We start from the raw sequence: 20,154 nt of genomic DNA, 5'->3' as shown, positions 1-20,154 counted from the left end.
TTCCTGCCTGGTGATGGGTGCCTGTGTATTGTGGTAAAGAATGTATTTTTCTTTGAGAGAAAAGCCTCCAATTTTTTGCTTAGGGTCAGTCCATCTGTGTCTGTAATCCCAATTCAGTGTACATGCCAGCCAGTCGAGTGTTGTTGAGGGTAGCACTTGGCTTCTGTTTGCCTTAGTCTCCTAATCTGCAATTGGAAGGGCTGACCAGAGTGTGGCTGGCAAACTGCGGTCCTCAAGCTGGGCCTGGTCCCGCTTGTTTTTGCAGATGATGTCATATTGAACACAGTCATGCTCATCCATGAGTTCACAGCCTAAGCTGCTTCATGCTGACACATCAGAGAACGGAGCTGTTGGAACCTTAAATCGGACCTAGGACTGCAGAGCCACAGGTCTCTATTGTCCGGTCCTTGGCAGGAAATGGCTGGCCCCTCCCCACACAGAGGCCTTCAGTAGCCTTGGCAGGGTCTGTAGGGTACGTTCTGCAGTTCCATAGTCTTTCTGAGTCTTGAGCCCAATGCGCAGAGCGCGCCTGATGTTTCTGCGAAGGGAGGGTGTGTAAGCCCCTCGGTGATTGTTCCTTAGTAGTGGCTCTGGATAGTCGGTGAGCAGATGATTGCTCACACGCTGAACATTTGCTAGGTGCCTTCTGAGCTCGCCGTGGGGCTTGAGATCCTGTGCTCCCACGGTGGCCTGTCTACCAGGGGGGTTGTCTGCCTGGCAGATTATCTTCTTCGTACTGCAGCCCAGCGTGCTTCAGAACTCATAGGATGCTTCCTCCTGCGAGGAGGTGAGAAGAGACTCGCTGTGCGGTGTTTGGGGGCCTGTTTCTGCATTGCCTCTAAAGCCAGGTACAGATTAGCATCAGGGTGGTTTCTGCTTGATATTGTCCAGCCTCACAGCCGATATAGCGGGAGTGTATGTTGCAATTCCATGTACATCTAAAACTGCCAAAATTCGGTTCTCTCAGACCCATCCGGGCCTGACTACCCAGACTGAAATTAGACCAGCTGGCTCCCTGGGAATTCAGGCAGGTACAGCAGGCTCACAGGTAATTCAGGCAGTTACAGTGGACTCCCTGGGAATTCAGGCAGGTCCAACGGGCTCACTGGTAACCTTTCACATTCAGGAGGCCATGGTCAGGAGGATGGTGAGTTCCAGGCTGGAAAAGAAAGTGTGGCATTGCAAAGAAAGAAAGAGGGAAAGGGGAAAGGAGGAAGAAAGCCAGAGAGGAAGGAAAACATAGCAGAAACATTTTAACCCGGTCTCTGCTGCTCTACCTTTAAAACAAAGAAGGACGCCAGCTGCACTGGTGAAGGGTGTTGGATTTCAGGAAAGCTTGGGGAACATTAAGTAGTTGTCTTGGTTAGTGTTCTTTTGCTGTGAAGAGACACCCTGACCACAGAAACTTATAAAAGAGAGCATTCAGTTGGGGTTCACTTACAGTTTCAGAGGTTTTGTTCATTATTGTCATGTTGGGGAGCATGGTGGCACATGTGGTACTGAAGATGTGGCTGAGAGTCTGCATCTGGATCCATAGGCTACTGACAGACAGACATTGGGCCAGGGTTGGATGTTTGAAACTTCACAGTGGGTTTCAAAAGTCCACTCCCAGGGGCACATTTCCTCCGATGCAGTGGCTGCATCTACCCTAACAAGGCCACACCTACCCCAACGAGACCACACCCACCCCAACAAGGCCACAACTCCTAATCCTTTTTAATTAGTGCTACTCTCTAATGACTAAACATTAAAATATGTGAGCCTATGGGGACCGTTCTTGTTCAGACCATCACAGGAGCTGTCTCTCCGTTTCTACCCACATGGCACTTGGGAGTGAAGCCACTGATCTTCCGTTCTGCTCCACAATTATCTTCAGTAAGAACTTTTTCTACTCCTGTGAGTGTAAGGACCCAGAGGCTTCCCATCAACACACTTTTACCGCGGAAGACATGAACCGTTTTGTAGATACCAAGACAGGAAGAAAATGTGATAAAAAGCTCCCAGAGAAGCCAGAACAAAAGGGACCATTTCAGAAAATTGGGGGCTGCTCAAGCAGGGTCCTGCTTTAGTATTAGGTGACTAGAATGTATGAGAGAGCCCACAGCTCTGTGTTCCTTAAGGATCACAACCATTCTGAGACTCTACAAATGGTAAGCTTGTTTCCTCCTCACCGTAACCCCAGAATAATTGCTCCTAAGGTCTCTATCTAACAGATAAGAAATCTAAGACCCTGGTTAAGGAATGTTCTTGATGATCTGAGGCTCGTGTAGAGCAGACTCTGACCCTGGCCCCTCCAGCCCCACCAGCCCCAGCCTTCTAGGCTTCTTAGCAGGGAGACTCTTGAATTAGAAGAGGGTACAGTATGTGTATGTGGAACTCAATCCTTGCTCAGCCTGATAGGAAACACCTGCAGGCCACAGGTCACGAAGTTTGGTCGTGGGAGTCATTAGGCTGTCCCTAGTAGGGGTCATTAGGCTGTCCCAAATATGTGGCATATGAGCTGGACCCTGAAGGCATGATGAAGAGGAATGTTTACCAGCAGAAATGGAGAAAGGAAGGCCCAGGGGAGAGGGCACTGGACAAAGGGGTGGAGTCAGGGCTGAACACAATGCAGATGGTTGCAGGCAGGGAATGCTGAGGAGAGGACCAGGGCCCGTCTCCACCCACCTGACAAATGCCAGCCCCAGCACTGGGAGATCATCACCGTGTATTGCCAGTGCCCAGGATTATCCTGAGACCCCAATTAGATGCTTTTCCAACAGCTCCTCTCACAAAGCTAATTAACCAACAGTTTATTTTTCTTGGCAAGCACTTTTGCAATTGGGTTTCAAACAAGTCCTTTTTAAAAAATTTTACAAAACTCAAATTGTTTCGTTTTTGAATCTATCATCAAAGGGGCCTTTTATTTATTCTCTGATCATTTCATACATGTATACAATGTATCTTGATTATATCCACTTTCGGCTCCCCTCTCACTCGCCCTCCACATCCCCCACCCACTTCCACCTTCTTCTCTCTCTCCTTGGTAAACCACCAAGTCTAATTAGTGCTACCTGCTAGAATGCTGACTGATCTTATGCAAGCCTTTTTTAAACATCATTTCTTTGTATGTATGTTTGTGCTTCATGGGTGTGCATATTTCACATGTGTGGAGGTCAAAGAACATCTGCCAGGAGTCAGTTTTCTCTTTCAGTCACGTGGGCCCTGGGGATAACCTCGGGTCGTCAGTCTTGGCAAGAAATGCCTTCACCCGCTGAACCATCTTGTTGGGCCCTGCACAGGTCTTGAGCAGGTAACCCACAGTGCAGTGAGTTCCTGAATGCCATGCCCAGAATAACTGAAACACAGTTCTGAGTTACAGTCCTACATTTGCACACTAGTCTTTACCTTGGCAAAGTCATCTAATGTGGCCAGCTTTCTTTTTCCCCGTGTGTAAGGCTGAAGGGCATCCCAGGCAGCTGGTTCTTCCCATTTTGGTTGTGTGATAATATGACAGAGCTATTGATCCACTGAACCTCACCAAGTTGATCTTCCCAATCCGTGCATTGTGCTCCTCCTCCACGACATCATTGACTTCTGAACCTAGGTGGCCAGGAGTATGCCCTCTGCACACAAGCCATGCAGATTCCCTGCCCTGCTCAGCTTCACAGAGCCGGGACCAAAGACAGTGTCTGTCTCTAGAGGGTAGAATGACTGTGAGGGTGTTTTCATCCCTGCTATGATTTCCCCCCTCTCTCTCTCTCTCTCTCTCTCTCTCTCTCTCTCTCTCTCTCTCTCTCTCTCTCGTGCTCACTCGCTCGCTTGCTTTCTCTCTCTCTCTCTCTCTCTCTGTCTCTCTCTCTCTCTCTCTCTCGCTCACTCGCTCGCTTGCTTTCTCTCTCTCTCTCTCTCTCTCTCTCTCTCTCTCTCTCGCTCTCTGTCTCTCTCTCGCGCTCACTTGCTCGCTTGCTTTCTCTCTCTCTCTCTCTCTGTCTCTCTCTGTCTCTCTCTCTCGGGGTGTGTGTGTGTGTGTGTGTGTGTGTGTGTGAGTGAGTGTGTGTGTGGGGTCACTAAGCCTGTCATCCTTATCAGAAAGATCTTTTAGTTTTGCCTTAATTAAGCTAATGATATGACAAAGTGTTCATCTGTGATGATGACCATGGGGGGTGGACTTGCCTGGCATTGCACATTTGTGGAGATCAAATAGAGAACTACATTCTTCCCAGGGCAGGATGAAACTAGGATGTCCTGGAGACACCCTAGGTCTCAAAGCATCCAGTGGGTTTGCCATCCTGTTGAACGCTGGCAAAGGATCCATTATACCAGCCTGCTCTGCCCATCAGAGCTCACCCAGGGGCCATTTAGCTGTGATGTGGCCCGTGAATCTGATTTTGTCCGAAGTCATGCTACCCTCTGATCTCTTCCTCCCTCAGCAATGGTGGCTCAGCCAGCCGAGAAAAGCTGTGGGGAGAGCGTACAGCCATTCCTAGCGTCCATTCTGGAGGAGGTCATGGGGCCGGTGAGCTCAGGCTTCAGTGAAGTGCGGGCACTCTTCGAAAAAGAAGTAGATGAACTCAGCCAGAGCTTCCATGCCACCCAGGACAGTGTCCAGCTGAAGGAGGTAGGAGAGCAAGCTGGGGAGCCGAGTTCCCAGCAGCCCTGGGCTGCTTTTCATAGTACCTTTCTCTCACCCCTTCTCTCTGCCTTGGCCTCTGATTCCCTTTCTCCCCTCCTCTCCCTTACAGTCCCCTCTGACCTCTTTCTCTCTCTCCTCTTTCCTTTTCCTTTCCATCCATTTATCTGGCATTCCTGCCATCTACCCACGTAACTCATCTATCCATCCATTCATAGCTAAATTCACCTAATTTTCTTTATTAATGGTTTCTAAGTTGCAAAAGTAATATTTGTACAAGTGAAACAGCGAACTGAAATATATAATTCCATGTCTGTAAAGAGGCTAAATTAGCAACCAGAACTGATAACAACTGCTCCTAGTCCCTCTGCCTCCATTCCCAAGCCCTCCCGTTGACTGATTGAAATCGTCCAGTGTGTGTACCAGAGTGCTTTATTTGTTCATATATAAGCCTATCTCCTTACTTTAAATAACACTTGCTGCCTTGTTTCCACAGCTGTAGATTCCTGATATAAAGCCATGCCTGTCAAGCAGCAGTGGCCCCTCAATCTATTGAATCAGAAAGTAGGGGAGGGCGTGATCTGCGCTAATAGGAACTCGGGAGGAGCTTTGCTGACACAGACACTGGCCACTTGCCTTGCACTTACCGTATTACTAAGGATAGGACTTGTTAGGGTAATTGTTTCTCTCTCCCACTTCCTGGTATCAGTGAAAAGGGTTTTTTTCTTTAGTTGGTACATTGTAATTGTACACATTTATGAGCTACAGTGTGACAATGTTAGCCAGATCTTTGAAGGCAGAAGCCTGGCCAGCAGCCACAGCAGGCTTTCTGTCACAACATGCCAATCAAAGAGATGAATAATGGTGACAGGCAGAGGAAAGGGGTCATGCGGCACCTTGGGAGAGGAGCAGATAAAGGGTTCCAGAGACCAAGTCTGTCTCTGATGTGCTGGCGTGTGCTTTAGGCTTAAATGGAGGGTGGGACCCCGATCAGCTCTCCTGGTCCCCCTGAGCACTGCCCCAGCTCTCACTCCTCAGCTTCCTGGCTGTCCCTATCACCCTGAGCACCTCTGTGGATCCACCTGATCCCTACAGGATGCTCTCTTCTGCTCCAGGTGTAGCCTCGCCTGCACGGGTAACTGCCCTTGTCTATATGTGGATCCATCCTGGGAGACTCCACTCCTCCTAGGATCCACCGTGGCTGTAGGCTTAGGACAATGACTTATCTCTGTGCCTCAGCCAAAGTAAAAGGGACAGGCAGACCCTAAATGAAGGTAGAGATGCCAGCATTTTATTTATCCTGCTTTGGTTATCGGGGGACCTACCTGAGGAGTCAGTGCTTTTTTAGCCAAAGCGGCTTCTGCATGCCTGTTTCAGCAGTTTATTCGTGCAGATGGTGTGGAATGATCCAATAAGTAATTACCACTTCTATTCCCTTAAACATTTTTCATTTCTGTGTGCTGGCAGCTCTTCGAGCTCATTATGAAATACATGATAGATGTTGTAAGCCGTAGGTACCCTCCTGTGCTGTACTTTCCTCATTTCTTTATGCCCATACATGTGATTGTACAAAACTAAGGTCATTTCATAAATGTCTCAAGCTTCTTATTACAGCTGTATATGTGCATGTGTGTGTGTGCACATGCTTGTATGGTACTTGTGTGTGTGTGTGTGTGTGTGTATGTACATGCCTGTATGGTAGGGGTGTGTGTGTGTGTGTGTGTGTGTGCACATGCCCGTATGGGAGATGTGTGTATGTGTTCATGTGTATGTGTGCACATGTCTGTATGGGGGATGTGTGTGTGTGTGTGTGCGCACGTGAATGTGTGTGTATACACATGTATGTGTGTGTGTTTTAACTTGCCTTTATTCCCCTTCATTACTTCTGCGCGCACACACACACACACACACACACACACTAGCACCAACTCAGCTTGTACTGTTTTGTTTTTCCGCCTCTTAGAAGATATAGAAAACACACCTTTCAGTGCTGTTAACTTACTTTGTTTGCTTTTAGAAAAATACAGTTATTTTATATACTAAGCTGCTTATCAGGTTTCTTCTTCAAAATGATTTCATAAAACTGTTTCCAAGGTAACTGATCTAGTTCTGAATTACTTTTTCATATTTAGAAATGTGGTGGTTTATTCAGTGGTCCCATTATCGCTGGCACTATGAGCAAAACTATAATAAATAACTTTGTACACATATCCTATCACATCATAGGCACACATATAAGTGTATATGTACACATATCCTATCACATCATAGGCACATATATAAGTGTTTATGTACATATATCCTATCACATCATAGGCACATGTATAAGTGTATATGTACACATATCCTATCACATCATGGACACACGTGTAAGTGTATATGTACACATACTATCACATCATAGGCACACGTATAAGTGTTTATGAACACGTTCTTTATATCCTTTTGTTTCAGTGGGGTAGACTCCTAGGTTGGAAGGTATATTGCACGTTAACAGATGTTGACCTCAAACTTCAAAAAAAATTTAAATTTTGCATTGTACTGATTTGTTTGTGGAAGGAGCCTTCTCTCCATGTTATGGTCTGTGTGGGATGTTATCACTTATTTAAACTGTCAATAATTTGATAGTAATAAGATAGGCACCCACTTTTCCTCTCTGGCCTATTCAATTAATTATTTTAAGCAAAATATTCCTGGTGATGGAGTAAAGGCTCAGCAGTTAAGTGCACTTGCTGATCTTTCATAGGACCCAAATTTAGTTCCCAGCACCCATGTCAGGTGGCTCACAACCACCAGTAACTCCAGCTCCTGGGGATCTGGTGCCCTCTCCTGGCCATCATGGGTACCTACACTCACATGCACATATTTGCACAGACACACACATATACTCATAATTAAAAGTAAAATAAATGTTTAAAAAGGAAATTGATGCATTTACAATTGTAGGAGAAAAGGAGGTGTAACACCGTGTTTTACCCCTTTAATCTTTAATTCCACTTCAGCAGACTCCCTTGTTCACTCCTTAAAAGTGAATACTTTCCCCCTGTGAAGTCCAAGGGCGTGGGCCTTGGAAAACTCCTCTCAGACAGGGTCTCCCCGTGTTAGTCACACGCACCTGCCTTTTACACAGCTTCTCTTGAGAGCTCTCATTTCCAGCCATTTCCTCCCTGTCTTCACCCATTCTCCGGCTTATTGTAAGCTTCCAGCAGTCAAGTTTAAGAGCATTTTAAGCTAAGCTTAGAAAATGGAACAAGTTTCCGCCCCTTAAAGAATCTTATGCAGGCTCATGGGCTCAGTGACACTTCCCACTGCCAAAGAGCCTGCCTGGCTGCTTTTTGAGTTCAGAAAGTGGGGACTTGGAGGCTACTGAGGACTTAAAGAGACTGGAGCCCCTGTTTGGGTGTGCCTCTGAGACTTGCTGATACCTGGTTGGTTCTTCTGTTTCTTTCCTAGCAGTAGAGCTGCCTAGGGAACCACAGAAAGAAAGAAAACAGTTGAAAATGTCTTAGATGTGGTGCAAATTGTAATTAATACTTGTAACATATACTTGACCATTTCAAATGTAGGTCTTAGTACTGTGTAATATTAAGGAAAGAGTCCTGCATCTAAGGGCATTTGCTTTTCTCCTTCCCCAAATGCAGCGTCTGGACCAGTTGATGAAACTTCCTCTGGATTCTGTGAAGATGGAACCTTGTTATACTAAAGTCACCTTGCTTCCAGAGCGCCTGCTGGATCTCCAGAGCCGCTTCAGATTCCCTCACGTTGATCTTGTGGTCCAGAGGACACAGAACTACATGCAAGAGGTGGGAGCTGAAGGGCATCCAGGGAGGATGAGGATGAGAAGAGAGGGAGGGAGAGGAGGAATGCATGATGGCAGATGTAGCGGGGCTGCTCTGCAGCGCAGGGAATTGAGGCCTGTTTCCAGAGTCAGGTTGACTGAGGACACACACTGTCCTTCCAGCTGGCTTCGTCTTTCTTCAGAATATTAGAATCTGGGAAATAAAGTAGCATTGGCTGGTAATTATTTGATGGGTTGAGTCAAGGCTTCAAACTTTGGCTACATATTAGAAACACATGGGGAAATTTTAAGAACTACTGTGTGTTACCCCACCTCTAGTGATTTCAAATATTATATATATACATATATGTTAATATATGTTTTATAATGTATTTGAGACTCATAGAGAATGTCCTCCACTTATCTCCCACTGTTTCTAACATGCAGCCAGGATCTAGAAACACTGGCTGAATTCCCTGCCTCATTACAAGGAGACCCGCTACAGCTTCATATTTGAGTTTTATTTTTAAGATGTATTTTATTACATGTATTTTTGTGCATGTCTGCTCATGTGTACCACGCAGATGCCCTTGGAAGCTGAAAGAGGGTGCCAGATACCTAGAGTTACACCTGAATTCCAGAATTGGGGAGGTCAAGGCAGGAGGATCAAATCAGGGGTTTAAAGTCTTCTTTGTTTACATTGCAAATTCAAGGCCAGCCTAGGCTGAATGAAACCCTGCCTTAAAAAGTATAAGGGATAAATGGCAAAATTATGCAACAATATTAAAACAGTCTCTTGGATAGTTCTGGATCCTGGAGAAACAAACACAGGCACAACTACAAACTAAGCCATCTGAGCTGTATCATATTCCTGAACAATAAAGCCCTGTTCCCAGTGTGGTGGCCTGTACTGCCATGGAGCCCTGGCCCGCCTCTCCTCTCAGCTCTGTTAATGTCCTTCCCTATGGCTGTGACAGAATGCCCAACAGGAACAACAAAATGGAGGAAGGATTCCTTTTGGCTTACGGGTTGAGAGGGGACAGTCCATCAAGGCAAGAGGTCATGCTGGATGGCGTTCAGAGGCGGGAGCCCATGGCTGGTGCCCAGGAAGCAGAAGGGGTTTGCGCTGGAGGAGGGGCGGTGCTATATTCCTCAAGCCCCCGCCTCCTCCAGCAAGGTCCTGCATCCTAAAGATTCGATAGCCTCCCCACACAGTGCCTTCTCACCAAGGACCCAGTGTTCATAAACAGGAATGAGCCTATGAGGACCATTCCGTATTCTCACCGGAACACTAGCCTCTCAGAGGAAGAGCGCCCTATGGGACGATAGGGTGGGCAATAGAGGGAGTATGTGCTGCAGACTGACTTATGTCCTCCTAGATGTGGGGCCTTCTCCCACCTTGTCATGTGATCTGTGTCTGCGTCACCAGAGCATGGAGGAGGAGAATGGCTACAAGGAGACCGTGGCTCCAAGTACCTCTGTACCGGGGTTTCTTTCCCATTAAGAATGATGGGTAGAAGAGGGGACAAAAGGATACCATTTTGAGCCAGACAGACATGCATACATGTATAAAAAGGGGTGTTTTTCCACCCTTTGCCCGTCTCATAGTGGCCACTAGGTTTTTTGTTTCACAATCCAGGGAGTATGATGAGCCGTGTGTCACCCCACAGTTGTGCATGGGGGAACTCTGTTCATCTCCTCCTGCCAGAGCGTAGGCAGGCAGGCCGGGTCCATGTTCCCAACCTCTGACTGTGGTCTCTTTCTGTGTTGGCTCGATTGATGGACAGCTCATGGAGAACGCGGTGTTCACATTTGAGCAGCTGCTCTCCCCACATCTCCAAGGAGAGGCTTCCAAAACAGCGGCTACCATCGAGAAGGTTAAGCTCCGTGTCTTAAAGGTAAGAGCTTTGCCTTCATTTGTGGGGAACATCTGACAAGACTGTGACCCCTGTTCCTGTTCCTTAGTGGGAAGTGCCCTGACCACCCCTTCACTCCATCCCCTTTTCCCAAGCACAGTTGACCATTGTTTCCCCGCGGTTTCCCTAGCGTGACTCTCGTGCCTCTCCTGCCATCTAGTGGCGTCTTCGGAAACCACATGTCGTCTGCACTAAGGCGTTAAAAGTCTCCTGAGGTTACTTTCACAACCTGACAAGTGTGTAGGCTGGCCACCGCAAACACGGTGACAGATATTGCATAGAATATAACACTAGGTCAACTGCAGCCTAGCATTCCAAGTACAAGATTAGTTAACGTTTTAAATAAAACCCCAAACTTAGAACCAAAGGAACCAGCCCAAGGGAAAGTACACCTGCCACATGAGATGGTTTTTAAGGAACTTTAGGTATAAGTCCATGATAAAACTGTCGTGACAATAGGAGCTTGCGTGTATTTGTGTACTTATTTAAAGCCCTTTAAAAATTCATGTTCCTGGGGGCTGGAGAGATGGCTCAGCAGTTAAGAGCATTGCCTGCTCTTCCAAGGGTCCTGAGTTCAATTCCCAGCAACCACATGGTGGCTCACAACCATCTGTAATGAAGCCTGGTGTCCTCTTCTGGCCTGCAGACAGAATACTGTATACATAATAAACAAATAAATAAATATTTAAAAAAAATAAAAATAAAAATTCATGTTCCTAAGATTTGTCGTTCCTAAGCTGTCACTCCAAAGATTTATATTTTTTAGTTTTTATTATTTATGCATGTTTGCACGTGTCTGTGTGAATGCATGCCGCCTGTTTGTGGGTTCCCATGAAAGCCAGAAGAGGACGTCCGAGCCGTTGGAGCTGGAGGTACAGGCAGTTGTGACTCATCCAGTGTAGGTGTTGGGGGACAGGATTTGGGCCCCCGAAAGGACAGGAAGCATCCACAGAGACATCTCTTCTGCCCTGTTTGAAGGCTGTTAAGAAAAAGACTCCAGAACTGTACCATTTTCTTTGACCCTCAGTGAGCTTGTTAGACTCCCCTCCTCCCCATGGCAGACGAGGAAGCCAGTCCTCTGAAGCTGGACTTCTTTCCTAAAGCTCAGCACAGCCGTGGACCACGGGCTTGGAGCTGAAACTGTGTTTCCACCTGGCCCACTTGTTGCTGCGACCTCGGGCTTCCAGAAAACAGTGCTTTAGAACAGGAGATTGAAGTCCTGTAGGGTCTGAGGATGTTCTCTCGGGTCTAAGATAGGACCCAGAGTTCCAGACCTCGTCTTGATGCCGCTCAGGCAGCAGGATCTCTGGCGGCCAAACTGTTGCGATGAAAAGCAGTGTTGATCATTGAAGAGAAAATGGCACAGCAGCAGCGGCACTGAGGGGTGAGGTCAAACCACAGTCACCAACGCTTTGGCCGACAGGAGAGGAAGGAGGTAGGAAGGTGCCCCAGTCTTCAGGTGCTGGGGTTGAAAGGAACTTAGCATACCTGAAGGTCAGTGTTATAGCCAGCCTTATATTGTTGCTGCCCAGTGAACGGGACCACGGAAATACACAGCCATGGGGGACTCACATACACTTTGACATGTGCTCTAGAGTTGGGGTTTCCTGGAAACCTCGCAGTCACCCTAAACACTGGGTGGACTGTAAAACAGACCTGCGTGACGGGAGTCCAGCTGTCGATGGTTTTGCATTCCTGAACTCCAGCATCCTGGGACTACTGGCTACATTTCGCCTTGTCCAGCCTAGCTTCCCTTTTATTTAGAGAGGCGACACTGTAATTGCAAAATCGTTCAAGTGATCCGAAAATCAAATATTTGGAAAAGAGCAATTGGTTTGGAAGGAGACAGAGTCCTCACCACTAGCCCATCGGGTCGCTGTAAAAGCCATAGTTATGTGTTTAGTTAGAAGGTGACAACTTACACAATTCTGCAGACACCAGGTACCAGGGACCTACATCATATGCTCCAATAAGAGGACAGATCTTCTTCAAGATTTGGCCTTTCAGTGATTTCAGATTTCTGTGCGACAGCCCAGATGGTCACAGATTTTCTGATAATTTGCGAGCATTTATCTTTTTGACTTGTTTACTGTCTCCTTGTCTTGGTCAGGGTTTCTATTGCTGTGAAGAGACACCATGGCCGTGGCCACTCTTAAAAAGGAAAACATTTAATTGGGGGTGGCTTACAGTCCAGAGGTGTAGTCTGTTAAGCATCAAGCATGATGGCAAGCAGGCAGATACGGTGCTGGAGAAGGAGCAGAGCGTTCTTACATCCTGATTCACAGGCAACAGGAAGTGGTCTGAGACACCAGTCAGTATCGTGAGCATCAGCCAGACCTCTAAGCCTGCCCCCACAGTGACACTCTTCCTCCAACAAGACCACATCTACTTCAACAAGGCCACACCTCCAAATAGTGCCACTCCCTTTGTGGGGGGGCGCTTTCTTTCAAACCACCACATTCCTATTCAAATGAACTTGCTGCTACAGTTAAAACCATGAACTTACCAATAAACTATTTGCTACTGGAAAAAAAAAAGGTTCCTGGCAGGGGTGGCCCCATGAGTACAGAACAGATTCCACCTCCCAAGACAGCTGATTCACCTCTCACAACTTTGCCGGCAAGAATGCGCCTACTGATGCTCGAATCAGGCTCTTGGCCCTGGTGGTTCTACTTTCCCTACCGCCCCCCATGGCCTCTCTACTTGGTGGCCTTATGACTCCAATGTGAGCGCGTGCCTCTCCAGCCATTCTTCTTTCGGCTGAACCATTGTGTGTACATGCCCACAGCAATTCTCCTGTGCACAAGGCACTGGCGTCCACTTCAAACCAGGCTGGAAATGGGCTGCTCCCAAGATCCTGCTCTTGTTGACTTTTTGTTTTGTTTGGTTTGTTTGTTTTTCGAGACAAGGTTTCTCTGTAGCTTTGGAGCCTGTCCTGGAACTAGCTCTGTAGACCAGGCTGGCCTCGAACTCACAGAGATCCCCATGTCTCTGCCTTCCCAGTGCTGGGATAAAAGGCGTGTGTCACCACTAACCGGCTTCTTGTAGACTCTTAAGATTGAATGTGCTCTTTTGCGCTTCTGTACTCTCAAGCCCTGGACTAAACCAGAGAGCGGTGGGTGAACTCTTTGGTGTCAGGTGGATGTTTTAGTCCTCACTGTTTTATTTCTGTTGGAACTGCTCAGCGCTCAGCGCTGCCGCGTACTCTCCAGATTGGGGTGTTCAGTGTGCTCGCTGTGTCGATGGAACTCTAAGTCACGTCTTCTCTCCTCTTGTAGACATCATTAAAAGCCACCCACCCTGCTTTGGGGACAGGAATAACTGATACCCATGACTCCCCTGTGTCTACTTACTTGGGGAGTCATGAAGCACAAACTCACTCTCCAGTTTGAGCCGCATCTTTAAATAACCTAGCGCTTCTTTGGCTTGATCTTGCCTCAGTTTCCATATTTGTAAAAGGGGTGGGTGGCATGGATCATGACTCCACAGCCCAGACCCAGTTTACGCAAGAGTTCCAGAAAGAGATGTCTGAGACCCTAAACTTATGAGAATCCTCTGAGGAAGGGAGATGACTGGGTTGGCATATTGTTTTCTTGTTTCAGTGAAAGTCACGGATTAAAACTGCTCCTTAGCATGTGTCTCTGTGTTCGCAGCAATATGATTATGACAGCAGCACCATCCGGAAGAAGATCTTCCAGGAAGCACTGATTCAAATCACACTGCCCACCGTGCAGAAGGCACTGGCGTCCACATGCAAACCAGTAAGGAAATGGGCACTGTTCTGCTTGACGCTTAAGTTTGAATGTTTTTATTTTGGGCTCCTGCACTGGCAAATACTAGACTACACCCGAGGGCTGGTAAATTCTTTATTGGTGGTCAGGTAGATGTTTTAGGTTTTGTGGGCATTTTTCTTGCAAGCACTCAGCACTGCTGTGTAGTGAAACTGCAGCCAGAGATGATGCCCAAATATATAGATAAAGTCTATGTTTCAATACACTTATGCTCACGTACACACACACACATACACACACACACACGTGTTGGGGACCAGCCTCTACAAAAATACCTCTTGCCAGGGTAGAGGCATGGGGATTTAGAAATATAGTAAAGAATATGAAGATGCAAATGAACATAATGAAATGGAGAGACATATAGAATAGTATAGGGAGGGAGTTCCAGTGAGTACTGGAATTCACCCGAGCTTAATTTTCAATTGCTTAAAATACCCCTGATCACAAAAGGAAGGAATAAGACAAAAACTGCATTAACATGATACAAGCAAATAAAGAAACCAGTTGAAGGTCGCAGGCTATTTTTTTTTTTTTAAGACAGGGTTTCTCTGTAGCTTTGGAGCCTGTCCTGGAACTAGCTCTTGTAGACCAGGCTGGTCTCAAACTCACAGAGATCCGCCTGCCTCTGCCTCCTCCTCCCCAGTGCTGGGATTAAAGGTGTGCACCACCACCGCCCAGTCCAGGCTACATCCTTAGTTAACCATTCTATTGCTAGAACAAAACAAGTCATGCTCACACCCTAGACCGAAACATTCTGTAGGTAAACCACGCCCAGGGTGGAATCCAAAGCTATCTCCTTAAGGGAACTAGCACTTAGTTCGGATCCTTAGATTTTCTTTCATTTGAAATGGAAACATATCTACTTCTCTATTCCTGAAATACAAGGTCTGGCTATTAGCCAAACCTGTTGACAATAACCTTAATAGAGCAAAACTCTCTGATCTAAATCTAGAGGGGACCTTTGAGGTAGAAACACAGTAACTCTGAAGGACTAGAGGTAAGTTCCAACTCTCTGACCTATGGTCCGCGTGGAAACAGGCTCACATTTTCTGGCCTCCACGCGCACACACTCACATAGCCCAGGATTTCTGACTCCCAAACTACAGGAAATCTCAAAGGTTAATGACCGGACTTGAGCCAAGCGAGGGAGGGCCGTGGTGGATTGCCAAAGGAGATGAGATGTTCTCCCATTTCATTGTCAATCTTATTCAGCATGTGCACCGAAAGTTGGCTGCTACACCCAGCAAAGATCTTCCGTGTGATCACGGGGGGTTATTTGTTCTCCCGGCTTCCGTAACTTTAGTTTACTGAAATCTCCGACATAAGCTGTTGTGAGCATGGGGCTGCAGGACAGCCATGATTATGAGTGTGATAGAGCAATGGACAAGAAGTGTCTGGAGCTTCTTCAAGGCTTGTCCGTGAGTTCTGGGCTCCCAGGAAAGCCCCTGAACTTGTTTTGATCAACTTCCATCATTTATGAAATTCATATGATAATATGTGTTATGGTAAAAGTAAAATGTCATAGGTCCCTGAGTGGCGGCACTGGGCAGCGGGCCACGAGACGACTGTGGGCCACGAAGGCAGCCAGTCCCAGGCAGGGAGCCACATGGTGGGTTAGAGACAGAGACCTATTAGGTACAGCATGCAGAGAAAGTGGGTATTTATTTAGTTGGTTATGGGGGGAGGGAAAGGGGAGAAGGGAAAAGAGCAGAGAGAGAGGCAGAGAGAAAGAGAAGAGGGGAAGGAGAGAAGTGGGGAGAAGGAAGAAAGGCAGAAGCTGCCTCTTCGGGAGAGAGAAAGAAAAGGGAGAAACTCAGGCTTGAAGCTAAAGGAAGATCTGCTTGCCTCAGTGGATGGGGGAGGGAGTGGGCAGGGCTTGTCTCTTAAAGGGACAGAGCAGGCCATTACATTACCATCTCTCTTTTTTTTTTTAATAATAAAAAGGCTGGAGGTTAGGCATAACTGGTTAAAGGAATTGGGATGACAGATTCTCAAGACTGCTTCCTGCTTATTTGTGGGCATCATCTTTGGGGGGAGGGAACCTGAGAAAACTGGGTGCTGGTCACATCCTGGCATAGCTGGTCTCTTTGCTCCTGTTCGGTGTTTGTGGTATGAAACTGTCTGGTATTATTATACCTGTCTAAGGTACTGGTAGAACAGAGGACAAAGTTAAGTTTAGGAAAAAGAATTTAGGACCAGGAAATTGAGAGGGGTGTATCTGACCTGTTTAAGGTGGATCCTTCAATTTAGTTCCCTGGAACTCACAAGAATTTTTTGAGTTTGTGAAAACATAAGTTTTAAACAGCAGCATATTTATATCAGAATGACTATGATAGATATTTCTTTTTGCAAAATGAAAAGTATTTTTAAGACTATGAAAAGCAGCATGAAAGAGAAATGTGATAACTTGTATTTGTCGTCACACCTTTATAACTTGTAGGTACACACCTTAATAACTTGTATTTGTATTTTACTGAAATTTGTTTGGTGAGGTTGTCCTTTTAAACTGACAAAACCTCTCAGCTGTCAAACTGCATCAAAGATCTTCAAGAAGGATAAAATTTTACTTGAGTCATTGATTTAAAAAAATGACAGAGAACTTACTTGGTTGGCACCTAGGTCTACTCCTCATTTTGAGGGTAGACCATGGCTGAAAATGTAAAAATCCATGGAAATAGCGAATAAACACCACAGGGCCTATAGAAGAGTGTCCTCTCTCTATAGGTGGGGTGTCAAAGCCTGACTGGCTCTGGTCTGGGTGACTTGGGAGCCAGAGAGGCTGGAGGCTGCTCTGAGCAGTCTCTCACAATGGGGACCACTTATGAGTCATCCAAAAGAAAAGAAAAAGAGAGAAGGAAAACTCCAAGGGATTCTGGGCCCCAAATAGAATGCAGCATGTTCAGTACTAGCACGGGTGGACCACCCTGGGTTGTCCGATCACATTTTTTAGCTATGGGAAGCAACCATAGATGAATGTCAGTGAAGGGCTCAACCATAGTCGTGAAGTCTGTGCTTGGCTGACTGGAAGGGGAAAACTCATCACTGAAGCCGCTGGTGTGCCTAGAGGTCGGCATTTAGGCAGATGGAGCACAGAGCTGTTGTAAAGAAACCTGGTTCCCCATTTCCTCAGCCAGCCCGCCTGCAGGCAGGAGGGAACATGGAGAAAACATCACCGAGTCACAAGCACCAATGTTATGATAAAAATGAAGCACTGTTGTTCCCCGAGGGGCACAGCAGCAGAGCATGAAGGCCAGTGGGTCTCGAGACCCTGGTGGGCCACAAAGACAGTTGACTGCAGGGAGCTGCATAGCAGATGAGAGACAGAGACCTATTAGGCACGCCATGCAGAGAAAGTGAGCATTTATTTAGTGGGTTATGGAAGGGTAAGGGAAAGGGGGGAGGGGAGAAGAGGAGAGAGAGAGAGAAAGAGAGAGAGAGAGAGAGAGAGAGAGAGAGAGAGAAACAGAGGGGGGAAGGGGAGAAGTGGGGAGAAGGGAGAGAGGCAGAAGCTGCCTCTTCGGGAGAAAGATGGAAAGGAAAGGAAGGGACTCAGGCTGGAAGCAGAAGGAAGAACTGCTTGCCTCAGCAGATGGGGCAGGGAGTGGGCAGGGCTTGCCTCTTAAAGGGGCAGGATAAACCATTACAATACATACCTTTCTTTTGTCTTTCAATCTCAGCTCTCCTTTTTTTTGGACAGTATCTTGCTGCATAGCCCAGGCGATCCATCAGGCTTAGCACCCGTGCCATGCTAAAATTACACCTCCACACCTGGCTTGTATTGTGTGTCCCAAGAATGAGAAATTAGGATGATACATTTGCCATCTGGTTAGGTTCATATCATACACCAGGCATGGTGTTAAACATTTCTTATCAGTCATCAAAATGAATCTCATAGCAGTCCTTAGAGGAGGCAAGAGACTGTTCACATCCTCTCGGGACTAAAGAGGGAAGCTAAGTGGTTGAATAGCAGGCCTAAGGTCGTGAAGCCAGTCATCACCAGCTAAAGCCAGTTAGTACTTACCTACGGTACAGTTGGCACTCAGCAAATGGTATCCACCTCTCCTACAACTATTACTGTGACTGCTTCCATGTTCCAAAGAATTACTTAGGAGCCTGGCCGTTTTCAAGGCCCATTCTCCCTTGGAGTCAATAAAAAAAGAGCATCCAAGAATTTTTAAATGGCTCTTTGACAGTTTGGAGACTCTCCAAGCACTGAACATTAAAATCCTTTGTGTGGGTTATTATACTGTAGAATTTTCTCTGATTGCTTTCCTATTCTATAAATGCTGTTTTTCCTTCAGATAGCCATTGGCATTTTCAGTCTTGGATTTATTCCTGGAGTATTTCTTTGGTGGAAAGGATCTGAGAGAACCAAAGGAGAAAGGAATTGGTCTGTGTGGGGGCTCTGACCGTATGTGATGGACGACAGTAGCCTGAGGGCTTAGTAATCTACCTCAGAACGTGTCTTCACACAGAGACTCTGCTTGATATGTGTTTTCCCTCCCAAGGGAAGCATGGAGGCGTACCTTACCGCTACCTTCTCCATGAGAAGGCGTAGGAGGAGGCTCCCCTTCTTTCTGGCCCTCTGTTTCTTAACATGAGAGGACTGAAATGTGGCCTATTTATGCCCCTCTTGCAGGTGTTTTGTTTGGTTTTTGCATCTGTATGCGTGGTGTGTGTGTGTGTGTGTGTGTGTGTGTGTGTGTGTGTGTGTGTGTGAGATATACATGCGTTTTTGCAAGTGTGGGTACACATATATTTTCAGGTATGTATGCCTGTGTGTGTATAGGCCAGAGACTGACACAGATCCTCCATCTCACTGAACCTGGAGCTTGCCAATCAGCAAGTCCATGTAGCCAACTTGGCCTAGGAACCCTGTCTCTGCTTCCCCAGCACTGGGTTTACAGGCAGTCCAATGCCCCGCCTCTTCCCCCTGCTTTTATGTGGGTGTTAGGGACCTAAATATAGGCAAAAATGATGCTTTATCCAATGAACCATCCCCCCAGCCACAGATCTTGCCGTTTTTAGTTGAGAGAGATTGCTTTCAAAAGAGCCTGTGGCCCTGCGTTTTCAGTGGTAAAGGGCATTGTGTCGGTGTCAGAGCTTTTGGGAACCCCAGGTTTATAGGCAGATGTAGTAGAGGATTATCTGCTTCATAGAAGTCCTTGTTTTCCTAGTTCTCCCAGGAGCAGTTTCCTAGCTCTGTGACATTCCACTCTACCCTAGCTGTGCATTCGGATTGCCTATGGTGCCATTTCCCTTTTCTTAACCACCCTCCAAATTTCGATGTCAATATTCCATTTCAGTTGATCCAGAAAATGAAGCATCTGATCCAGTTCACTTGTCTCATCATGGAAGATGTGCATTGTAAAATTAGACACATCCCAGAAACATAAAATAGGCCTCTGTTCCCTTCCCACAGAATTATTTAACTAGATGAAAATAAGTTTTCTATTTATTCATCAAACATACCCCCCAAATGTGTGAAACATATGTGATCCAGGTACTGTGGCATGTACAGTATGTGATCCAGGTACTGTCCCTGCTGCCCTGGAGTTCACAGTATAGAGGCAGATGCCAGGTACACAGGATGCCATGTGAGAACACTACGGTGGCTGCACAGGGAAGCAGCTTCTAGGGAAGGTAGCAGCATCCCTAGCTAAGCTTGGTTGTTCAGGGCACTTCCCAGAGTTAGAGTTATGCTTTCACTTGGTGCCAGTGGAGGAGTGACAGGGGAGTGAGGGACAAAGGGTTCTGAGGCCTGAGCCTGCACTCCTCATATGATAGAAGTATAGATAGGTTCAGAGTGGCGTCCTGCTTACCCAGGCTCCCATGAACGGTGTTGTTTCCTGGGCAGTGCCCCTTCTGTCTGTTACACCTCTAGAGATCACTGACTCTTGTGTCTCCTCAGTCTTCCACCTTTCTTCTCAGGTGGACATAAATGGGCCATATTGCCTTGCATTGGTGGAACCCTAAAATCCAGGCCCACAACACCCCCGTGTCTCAGCAGTGAAAGCTGCCATCAGACCAAAAGGCATCAACTCCCTCAGCCAAGTC

At 46.8% G+C, this 20,154-nt stretch overlaps 1 protein-coding gene across 1 annotated transcript in view; it reads left to right on the top strand.

Annotated features, from left to right (window-relative positions):
• Niban1 (niban apoptosis regulator 1) overlaps positions 1-20,154 on the top strand; it is a 163,794-nt gene that overhangs the window by 132,022 nt on the left and 11,618 nt on the right. Inside the window, exons 9-12 of the mRNA XM_048431058.3 lie at positions 4,413-4,600; positions 8,254-8,415; positions 10,178-10,288; positions 13,960-14,067. Coding sequence (XP_048287015.3) covers positions 4,413-4,600; positions 8,254-8,415; positions 10,178-10,288; positions 13,960-14,067 — 569 coding nt within the window. The remainder of the gene's footprint in view (positions 1-4,412; positions 4,601-8,253; positions 8,416-10,177; positions 10,289-13,959; positions 14,068-20,154) is intronic.

This window comes from Myodes glareolus, chromosome 5 (genome assembly GCF_982192425.1).
Source record: "Myodes glareolus chromosome 5, mMyoGla1.1, whole genome shotgun sequence".
In the NCBI taxonomy this organism is placed as follows: domain Eukaryota; kingdom Metazoa; phylum Chordata; class Mammalia; order Rodentia; family Cricetidae; genus Myodes; species Myodes glareolus.
Note: the sequence above shows the minus strand (reverse complement) of the source record. Positions and strands in the feature narration are given on the sequence as shown.